This window comes from Lactuca virosa, chromosome 1 (assembly GCF_052849685.1).
Source record: "Lactuca virosa cultivar CGN04683 chromosome 1, Lactuca_virosa_CGN04683_v6, whole genome shotgun sequence".
Lineage (NCBI taxonomy): Eukaryota > Viridiplantae > Streptophyta > Magnoliopsida > Asterales > Asteraceae > Lactuca > Lactuca virosa.
This window is the reverse complement of record NC_136426.1, coordinates 51,943,055-51,954,390: the sequence shown is the minus strand read 5'-3', so window position 1 is coordinate 51,954,390 and position 11,336 is coordinate 51,943,055. Positions and strand designations below refer to the sequence as shown.

Genomic DNA, 11,336 nt, shown 5'->3' with positions numbered 1-11,336 from the left:
AATTTTAACACAAATATCCAATCATAAAATAAATGTTTAACGTACTATAATCAATATCATCTTAGCAAAATAATTAGGTTTTAAAGACCAAATATAAATAATAAAACAATTTATCAGATTTTTTTAAACCGGCAAACTAACCTATTTTTAAATATCACATATCTTCTAATGAGACTTGAACTCATAACCTCTCATTTATCAGATGATATTCTCCATTTTTCCCATCAAATATCATTAAAACTCTTTTTGTTGTACTTAGGGATGACAAAGAACCCCATACCCGATAGGGAACCCGAAACTCGCACCCGTTTTGACTGGGGAATCCCCAAGTTATCCGGGGATGAGAAATCCCCGAATAAAAAAGTGGGGATGAGGATACCCCTAATCCCCGACCATGGACCCGCCCCGACATATATTAATATATAAAAATAATAAAAACATATATTTATAGTACAATTTACAATATTATCAATGTAACCTAACTCATTAATAATTACTTTGTTGGAATTTTACTTTTGTTTTTTTTTTATTTAATTTAAACTCGTGTATAATTTTTTTTTTCTCTTTGGTTGATCTATTTTACCTCAAATATCAATCCGATAATTTTTTTTCTATTTGATTTTTCATGTATGTATTTAAATTTGGTAGAAAATTTATTTATATTGTTTATGCAATCTATGGGTATTTTTATATTTTATAAAATCTTTAAAGTTATGCTGGTAAAATTCAAATTTAGAGTTTTTTCTTATGTAAAAGATTTTATATTAAAAGAGAAAAAAAAATCTCCCTTTCCCCCGCTAGGAATCCCCAGTTCCCGTTGGGGGTGGGGATGATGGTTTATTTATAATCGTCGATAGGGATGAGGATTTGAATGAATATTCAGGGATGATGATGAGGATTGGGGTCCCTTGTATTTCCCCTCCCCGTTGTCATCTCTATTTGTACTTGTCACATTTGTGAGTGTGGTTGTATTTTTCATTACAACAAAAACAAACATCTTTCTCCCGTCGTGATTGGATTTGAAGTTGAGTGAATTTCTAAATATTATTCCTCGCTAGGTTGATAAATATTAACATTTTGTTTCGAAGAAGAGTTTTGGAATCTGTGGTATTCGATAATCGGTTGTCGGTTGTCTTGATCATTGGAAAGATATGCTTAACTAATTTGAGTTGTTGAATTTTATCCAATGACATGCATGGCTCTACTACTAATTAATGTTGTGGGATAAAATTAAGGTGGCCACCTCATGTTGAATTGAAGGTTAAGATTTTAAACCAGATATAAACCAATTACTTGAAACAAGTGATTTAGGTAGATCATATATAATCGTATATAATATGTGATAAAGTCGCAATAATCCGGCGAAATCAAAATGTTTTTAATTTAAAAACAAAAAAGAAAAAACATTTGAACTGAATACGTCGAGGGACGTCCACGTGTCCAACTTAAACCCATTTCACCCACTCTAGTGCTCTACAATCCCTGTTCTTACTACGCGAAAAACGAGGGAGCAGTGCCCTACGTGCCCCTCCTCCATTGCCAAACTAGGCACGTACCTGAGCCTCATTGGTTGTTTCAAATGGCGGAGTTAGGCACGTATCGGCTCCTCATTGGTTGCATCAGAATCGCGGACCCCACAAGATACTTCCTGTTACGTTTCCCTTTCCCTTAAATAGCTAAATCCCAATCACCTATCTGTGCTGTTCCAACCAGTGTCGTCACACGTGTTGCTTTTCTCTCACACACGCGGCCGATTCACCGGAGATGTCTTTATATACTATACCCCCATTCATTATGTTATAAGCAAAAAACGACACCGAGATTATTTATATTCAAAAAGAAAGGATTTTGGATTAACGTGTAGATATGGATGTGAGGTACGCCAGACACGGCGGTTTCGGTGGTGGTGGTGGTTGTGTTGCGAGGTACGTTGGTGGTGGGTTGTATGATATATCGATGGTGGACAGGATGATGCTCAAGTTCAGACCAATTGCACCAAAGCCGGTGGCTTCTGGGTCGGGTTCCGGTGACTCCACGATGGAGAACGGTGGTAAAAGTGGCGGAGTTAAGAGGAAGTACGTTAGGGTGAAGGGAAACAACAGGAATAAGGATACTAAAGTTAAAAAAAGAAAGGTGTCAACGTCATCGTTTCAGCCCAGGGAAGCAGTTTCCAGTGGTGGTGACGCGGTGGTGACGCTGTCGTTGATGCCGGAGACGCCAGATCGGAAGGAGAACTCGCCGGCCAACACTTCGTCGAGTGAAAACCTCGATAATATTCTCCCGGTCAAGAAGATATCATCCCCGATCTGGTTAAGCTTCAAGAACAGCAATCAAACACCGCCGGAGAGACAGCAACCGGTACTGTCGTCCGTGAAGGTGGAATGGGTGGCGGAGACATTTGTAGACAAGGGGTGGGTACGGTGGACGGAGATGGAGAGTGACACATGTCCGGGGTTCATATCGGACGGGGAAGACAGGGTGGTGTGGACGAACAAGGCGTATAGGGAGATGGCTGGTGGGGAGGAGGTGGTGGTGGTTCTGGTAAGGAAGGAGGGTATGGGTTACCCTTACCCGGCGGCGTTCACATGCAGTGTGAGGGTCACGTGCCGGAGTGGTACGAATTCTTCAACCCTAACGGTGCCGTGTGACGCGTGGAGGATGGGTGGTGGATATGCATGGAGATTAGACGTTAAAGCTGCACTTTGTTTGGGTCGTTAAAATTAACATGTCCGGTTAATTAAAATAGTTACTAGATAATCGACGAGATTTTGGGACGTTGTCACGCTTGTATGATCGTTCAATTAAGAAAGTTTGAGTGATCTTATGTATCATATATAATTGACAACACCATGGGCTCGCCATGATTTTGAGTTTCGGTCTTATATTTGAATGTTATATAGAAATTAAATAATAACATATATCACATTTAATATTAAAATATTATAAAATAAATATTAAATGTTACAAATTGTTATAATTGATAGAATGATTTATAGGAACAGAAAATAAAAGGATATATAATTTCTTGAATATGGACCACTTCATTTTATTCTATATATCAGGTAACAATAAAAATATAAATTCAAATATTTTAGGTAGATATCAACATACAAGTTTTTAATCTATTTTGGCTTTTAATATTACAAGTTTATTATCCAATGATGCTAAAGATAAAAGAAAACTTAGAAAGGTAGATATCAACATACAAGTTTTTAATCTACTTTGGCTTTTAATATTACAAGTTCATTATCCAATGACGCTAAAGATAAAAGAAAACTTAGAAAGTTATATTTGGATAACAAAAAATGTAAAGATATGACCACCACGCCAAATGGTATATTTTTTTTTCTATCATGCATTTATAATTACTTTGCTACCACAGTATTGTTTTTACATAAAATTTTTAATTTTGTTGATTAGTTTTTATTTTCTATTAATCTTTTGCGACATAAATAATGCATATTCCCTTATAACATTCTTACTATTTCACAAGTAACAAATTTTCCGATGAACATTGTTTTGATTTTTTAATATTTTATTTAAATAAATTTCTTATATTTCGTTTTCGATGATAAAAATATGCATATATTTTTTTTCTTCGTATATATGTTAATTATAAATGTTTTGAGGTTTTTAATAATTTTTTTCTTATATATTTTTCTCAGTGCTTACTAATGACAGTAGCAAAAGTCAAACCATGTCATCAAGCAAGTTCAATAATGTTGCCGGGGACAATCAAAATGCCAACCCAAACATTTATAAAGATAAGCGAAAACAAATAAAAGATTATTTGGATAATACAAAATCCATTCAGACTTGCACCACACCAATCGGTAATATGCTATATATTACATAATTTATCTTTCATCCGTATAATTAATTGTGTAATAATATATTCATTTGTTTATTATGTTTGTTTTATTTTTTTGTAATAATCAAAATATTTTTATTTCATAGAGTATATGGAGTGTGCTTAACAATGTTTCAAATCTACTTCCAATTATACGACAAGAACTCCGTTATCTAACATTACCAATGGTATATCAGTTATCCTACTATATAAGTTACATAAAATAATATCTATGCATTGTATATAATTTAAATCATACTATTATCTTTTTTATTTCAAAATTCAATACTGACATTTATACTTTCAGTGTGTGGACACAAATCATTTATCCTTATCAACATCTAACCACTTCAAATTATTCTATATATCTTGCATGTAACAATGAAAATATAAATTCAAATATTTCAAGTGGATATCAGGATACAAGTTTTCAATCTACTTTGGTTTTTAATATTACAAGTTCCTTATCCAATGATGCTAAAGATAAAAGAAAACTTAGAAAGTTATATTTGGATAACAAAAAATGTAAAGATATGACCACCACGCCAAATGGTATATTTTTTTTTCTATCATGCATTTATAATTAGTTTGCTACGAGAGTATTCTTTTTACATAATATTTTTAATTTTGTGTATTAGTTTTTATTTTGTGTTAACCTTTTGCGACATTAATAATGCATATTTCCTTATAACACTCTTAGTATTTCACAAGTAATGGTCATCACGATCAACATTGTTTTCATTTTTTAATATTTTATTTAAACAAATTTCTTATATTTCGTTTTCGATGATATAAGTATGCATATATTTTTTTTCTTCCTATATATGTTAAGTTATAAATATTTTGAGGGTTATAATAATGTTCAGTGCTTACTAATGACAGTAGCAAATGTCAAACCTTGTCATCAAGCAAGTTCAATAATGTTGCCGGTGACAATCAAAATGTCAACCCAAACGTTTATAAAGATAAGCGAAAACAAAGAAAAGATTATTTGGATAATAGAAGATCCATTCAGACTTGCACCACACCAAACGGTAATATGCTATATATTATATAATTTATCTTTCATCCATCTAATGTATAATTAATTGTCTAATAATATATTCCTTTGTTTATTATGCTTATTTTATTTTTTTATATTAATTAAAATATTTTTATTTCGTAGCGTGTATGGAGTATGCTCAGCAAAGTTTCAAATCTACTTCCAATTATACGACAACAACTCTGTTATCTAACATTACCAATGGTATATCTAATTTCTTTTCACATCAGTTTTCCTACTATATAAGTTACATAAAATATTATGTATGCATTGTATACAATTTAAATCATACTATTATCCTTTTTATTTCAAAATTCAATACTAACATTTATACTTTCAGTGTCAGGAAATAGACAATATTCTATATTGTCTAATGATATGACAGCCACATCTTCGTTAGCAGTCACTCGAGATAATTCTATCAGTTTATCTTTGAGAAACAAAAAGTCAAAAAGGAGGATCTCAAATATATCTCATATACCCATAGACTTAACATCAGATGAACACTTAAATGTTCAGCATAATCATGTTCAATTGATTTCGGGTATCTCAAAAGGTAACACTAATGATTATATATAAACTATTACTCATTTCAAGAATAATATATTTATATCTTTAATCAAGTTTTTTTAAACAGATTATTTCGACCATGGTGATCAGAGTTTTGTGTGTACAAGTTGTCATGCAAAATTATGGCAAAATGAAGCCCTTAAAGGCAATAAAGATGGCAACCAAACATCTTTTTCAATGTGTTGTGGTAACGGAAAGGTCGAGTTTCTTGAATTAAAAGAAGCACCTGAAGATTACCAAAATCTGTATCGTTCTGTTCATCCCAAAGGGAAACATTTTTTGACCAACATTCGTCTGTTCAATTCGATGTTTTCATTTACATCGATGGGTGGAAAAGTTGATTCTTCCGTTAACAAAGGCAAAGGTCCATATATTTTCAGACTTAGTGGTCAAAATTACCATTGTATGGGCAGCCTTCTACCTATAGATGGATCAAAACCAAAGTTCTCTCAACTATACATATATGATACTGACAACGAACTTTCAAATAGACAACACGCTTTCAGGTATATTTTCATGTTTATTTTTTATAACAATCCTTTTTTCATTATACTTATTTACCTACTAAATATTAAATATAATCGTCATTATTAACAGTACACAAAAAGATGGGTGCAATTCAACTTCTCAGCAACTTGATATCGAAATCATAAGATTTTTGAAGGTTATGTTGGATTCAACAAATGAGTTGGTTAAGTGTTATAGAATGGCAAGAGATTGTTTTAATGCAAGTCCTAATATAGATCTAAAGTTACGTCTTATAGGAAGAAGACAACAAGATGGAAAGACATATAACCTACCTACCGCTTCTGAGGTTGCTGCTTTAATTGTTGGTGACATTGGTAATTCAATTGATAATAGAGATATCATCGTAAAAACTAAATCAGACAGTCTACAACGTATAAATGAATTACATCATGCTTACCTTGCTCTTCAATACCCACTGCTCTTTCCTTATGGGGATGATGGATATCGAGTTGACATCCCTCATAGAGGTGTTACGTGTTCAACGAATAACAAACGATGTAACTGTATAATGAGAGAATTCTTTTCTTATAGGATTCAAGACAGAGTTAATATTTTCTCATTAATTCTGAATTCAAGAAGGCTTTTTCAACAATTTCTGGTTGATGCTTATACGATGATTGAAAGCGAGAGGCTGTATTACATACGAAACCAACAAAAAGTTCTTCGATGTGAGTCCTATGAAACTTTACGCAGCGTGAAAAACAATGGAAATACAGATATTTCGAATATTGGACAGCGTGTGATATTGCCTTCTTCTTTTACTGGTGGTGCACGCTACATGATGCAAAACTATTTAGATGTCATGTCACTTTGTAAGTGCTTTGGCTACCCATATTATTTCATAACTGTAACATGCAATCCAAAGTGGCCCGAGATTCAAAGGTTTATTGCTGACACAAACCTCAAACCTGAAGACAGACCGGATATCCTATCTAGGTTGTTCAAAATGAAGCTAGATTCATTGATTAAAGACTTAAAGAAAAATTCATTATTGGGTTCGGTCGAAGTAGGTAATTTATATTAATAATGCATTGTTAAAGTGTTTTTATATATTTTGTTAATATGTTTTTTTTATTTTTTCAAAATCTTATAATACGTCTCTATGTAAATAAAATTTCAGTTGTTTATACGGTGGAGTTTCAAAAGCGCGGCCTACCTCATGCTCATATATGTCTATTCATGCACTCTGATTACAAGCTCCCAACCGTTGAACATATTGATCGCGTTATTTCTGCTGAAATTCCAAACAAAGACGACGATCCAGAATTGTATGCACTTGTCAGCGAGATCATGATGCATGGTCCTTGTGGTAGTGATAATCCTAAATGCCCATGCATGATTGATAACAAGTGTTCAAAAAACTTCCCAAAGACATTCACAGAGCATACTTCGGTTGATGAAAATGGTTATCTAATATATAGGAGACGTAATGATGGATCTTTTGTTGAAAAGTCTGGTGTTAAGTTAGACAATAGAAGTGTGGTTCCATATCACAAACTGCTTTTGAAAAGATACCAAGCTCACATTAATGTTGAGTGGTGCAATCAGGGTGCTTCCATCAAATATTTGTTCAAATATATTAACAAGGGTCCTGATAGGGCTACTGTTGCGGTTGTACCAAGCAACAACGCAGATGATAATGATGATGTAGTTGACGAAATAAAAAACTACTACGATTGTAGATATTTGTCTGCATGTGAAGCTTTGTGGCGTATATTCAAATTTGATGTTCATTTCAGGACTCCTTCTGTTGTGAGGCTTCCTTTTCATCTTCATGGACAACAAAATGTTGTATACGGTGCTGACAATGATATTGAAGATGTCCTCAATAAACAGTCTGTTTCTTCTTCGATGTTCTTAGCTTGGATGGAGTGTAATGAACATAATAAGGAAGCATGCAAGCTTTCTTATGTTGAATTTCCTACCAAGTTTGTTTGGAAATTGAAGTATCGTTGTTGGAAGCCAAGAGAAAAAGGATTTTCTATCGGTCGAATTCACACTGTCTCTCCTAATGTTGGCGAAGCATATTTTTTTAGAATCCTTTTAAATAAAGTCAAAGGTCCGAAATGTTTTGCATACATTCGTACGGTTAATGGACATGTGTGTGCTACTTTTAGAGAGGCGTGTTATGCTCTTGGACTTTTGGAAGATGATAGGGAATATATTGATGCAATTGAGGAAGCAAGTCATTCAGGTTCTGGATATTATTTGCGTTATTTATTTGCAACTATGCTGAAGTCTAATTTGTCGAGACCGTACTTTGTTTGGGAAAAAACTTGGCAATACTTATCAGATGGAATTCTCTACAATCAACAACTAAGATTAAAGGCACCAGGTAATATGTTATTTTTCATTATTTAAATTAATGTTTTACTTAATAATTCTTACATAATATATTATATTTATTGAATAAAATTTATTATATATTTTTATATATTTAACTAAAACTTATTAACCTTATTATTATCGTTAAGTTTTAATTTTATATAGTTATATATCTATAAAAATTAACTTGTAAATTTATACAGGTTTATCGCTTGATGAGGATCAAGTTAAGAACTTGACACTTTGTGAGATTGAAATTTTTTTACTCCAGAACAATTCAAGCCTCAAAGATTTTGATGGAATGCCTTACCCTGATCATGAGTCTATATCTTCTTCAAATAATCGATTGATTACTGAGGATCTAGATTTTGACAGGACGAATCTATTGCAAGAGTTTTATCAGCTACTTGGTTCATTAAAAAATGAACAAAGAGGTGTTTTCGACGATATTATCACAAATGTTAAAAAAAAGAAAGGAGGTGTCTTTTTTGTTTACGGTTACGGAAGTATAGGGAAAACATTTCTCTGGAAAACATTATCCGATGCTTTAAGATCGGAGGGTGAAATCGTGTTAAATGTTGCTTCAAGTGGTATTGCTTCCTTATTATTGACAGGAGGTAGGACAACGCACTCTCGATTTATAATCCCTTTAAATCTTACCGAGGATTCGTTTTGTTCTATAACGCCAGAAAGTGATGTTGCTGAATTGTTAAAAAAACATCATTGATTATATGGGACGAGGCACCCATGATTCATAAGCATGCCTTTGAAGCTTTGGATAGATCTTTGAAGGATATATTGGGTTGTCATCTTCGTAGCAACTCAAAATTGCCATTTGGAGGAAAAGCAATTGTTTTTGGAGGTGATTTCAGACAAATTCTACCTGTTGTTCCTAATGGAAGTAGACAAGACATCGTCAATGCTTCAATAAGTTCCTCCTATATTTGGTCAAATTGCAAGGTCTTAAGATTAACAAAAAACATGAGGTTAAGTGTTCAAACATCTAATATTGAAGAAACAACCACATTTGCAAACTGGATTTTGAATATAGGTGAAGGAAAGGTTGGTGGCTTAAACGACGGCGAGGCAACTGTTGATATACCAAATGATATTCTCATTACAGATTCATCGGATCCTATTGGTTCATTAATTACATTTGTCTATCCTTCTATTGTTGAAAATGCCAATAATCCGATGTTTTTTCAAGAAAGAGCAATCCTTGCACCGAAAAATGAAGTTGTTCAAGAAATAAACAATCGTTTGTTAAAATTATTTCTTGGAGATGAAAAAGAATACCTAAGTTCAGACAGTCTTTGTCAATCGGAGTTTGTACACGATGACTTTGACGAATCTTTATACTCTCCTGATGTTCTAAATGGCCTTAGACCTTTAGGTATGCCAATTCATAAATTGGTATTAAAAGTCGGTGTTCCGGTTATGTTATTGAGGAATATTGACCAGAAATACGGTTTGTGTAATGGAACAAGGATGCGAGTTATAGCATTGGGTAAGCGTGTTATAGAAGCAGAGATAATTCCTGGAAGTAATATAGGAAAACGTACGTTTATTCCAAGAATGTCACTGACCCCGTCGGATAAAAGGATTCCTTTCACATTTCAGCGAAGACAGTTTCCACTTGCTGTATGCTTTGCGATGACAATAAACAAAAGTCAAGGACAGTCGCTATCAAAGGTTGGTTTGTTTTTTAGACAACCAGTGTTTACTCATGGACAGTTGTATGTTGTATTGTCTAGAGTTAAAAGCAGAGACGGATTGAAAATATTAATTTTAGACAACGAAGGAAACCCTACCAATAAGACATCTAATGTTGTATTCAAAGAAGTATTTGGAAATTTATGATTTGTAAAAATTATTTAGAATATTTCATTAATGATTTTTTTTTTGTATTTTGGGTTCAATTACATACTTATTCAATAAACTCTTCACTTATATGTGTTGTATTATTTTAATAATTCGTTGATGTTCAAAATTTTATATTATTTATTTCAAGAAACCCGTGTAACACATGGGTCTTACACCTAGTGTATCATATATAATTGACAACACCATGGGCTCGCCATGATTTTGAGTTTCGGTCTTATATTTGAATGTTATATAGAAATTAAATAATAACATATATCACATTTAATATTAAAATATTATAAAATAAATATTAAATGTTACACGATGTTATAATTGATAGAATGATTTATAGGAACAGAAAATAAAAGGATATATAATTTCTTTAATTTATAGGAACAGAAAATAAAAAGATATATAATTTCGGATATTTAATTTCTCATATTGATATTGAACGAGAGTAGGGTCATAGACTTTGGGTCATAAAAATGCCTTGCGAAACAAAATCACTCACCTTGTTAATTACTAAAGTTTTATTTTATTTTTCTAGATACGTAATCTTTCTCATATGTTTAAGTCATGTGTTATATATTTTTTATAAAACTGTAAATAGTGTGTGGTTTGTATTTTTTTTTTCTAGGTTTTGTTTCCAAATTTGAAAGTTGGATTAATGATCCATTGGCTGAAAATTTGGTTCATAAAATTGGATTAATGATCCTTTGGTTCGAGCATTTGGTTCATACTCAAATTATAAAGACTAATTTGTTCATATTTTTTAAAATTTATTCTATTTAACTTAAAGTTTTACTAAATATAAATATAGGGCGTCTCTCCCCTCCACCACCACCCTTCTTCCAAAATCAATAAAAAAAGAATTTTAATAAAACTACACAAATAGTCCCTCTGTTATGCAATTTTTTTAGATTTGGTCCAAATCACAATTTTTTTGATAAGTGGACCTTTTGACTATGTTCGTATATGGTTTTTGGTTCATCAGAAAACTAAAATGACTAAAATGCCATTCTGATATTATTTTTATGTTTTTTATATATAATTTAATTTTTTTTATTACAAATATGGTCCTCTTTCTCTCTCTCTCTCGTCGTATGATCCATATAAAAACGAACCCAACTCCTTTTTGCAGACATTCTTTGCCAGATC

General features: G+C 32.4%; 1 protein-coding gene and 1 pseudogene across 1 annotated transcript; both read left to right on the top strand.

Annotated features, from left to right (window-relative positions):
- Nucleotides 1-1,713: 1,713 nt before the first annotated feature.
- LOC145104740 (uncharacterized) lies at nt 1,714-2,882 on the top strand. The gene has a single exon (XM_079041934.1). The coding sequence runs from the start codon at nt 1,867-1,869 to the stop codon at nt 2,716-2,718; it is 852 nt and encodes a 283-aa protein (XP_078898060.1). The 5' UTR covers nt 1,714-1,866; the 3' UTR covers nt 2,719-2,882.
- Nucleotides 2,883-3,315: 433 nt separating this feature from the next.
- On the top strand, nt 3,316-10,175 carry LOC145113891 (uncharacterized; annotated as a pseudogene).
- The last annotated feature ends 1,161 nt before the right edge of the window (nt 10,176-11,336 follow it).

Bases quoted from the DNA above. Each gene is read 5' to 3' on its own strand.
- LOC145104740 (XM_079041934.1), top strand. From the start codon at position 1,867: ATGGATGTGAGGTACGCCAGACACGGCGGTTTCGGTGGTGGTGGTGGT.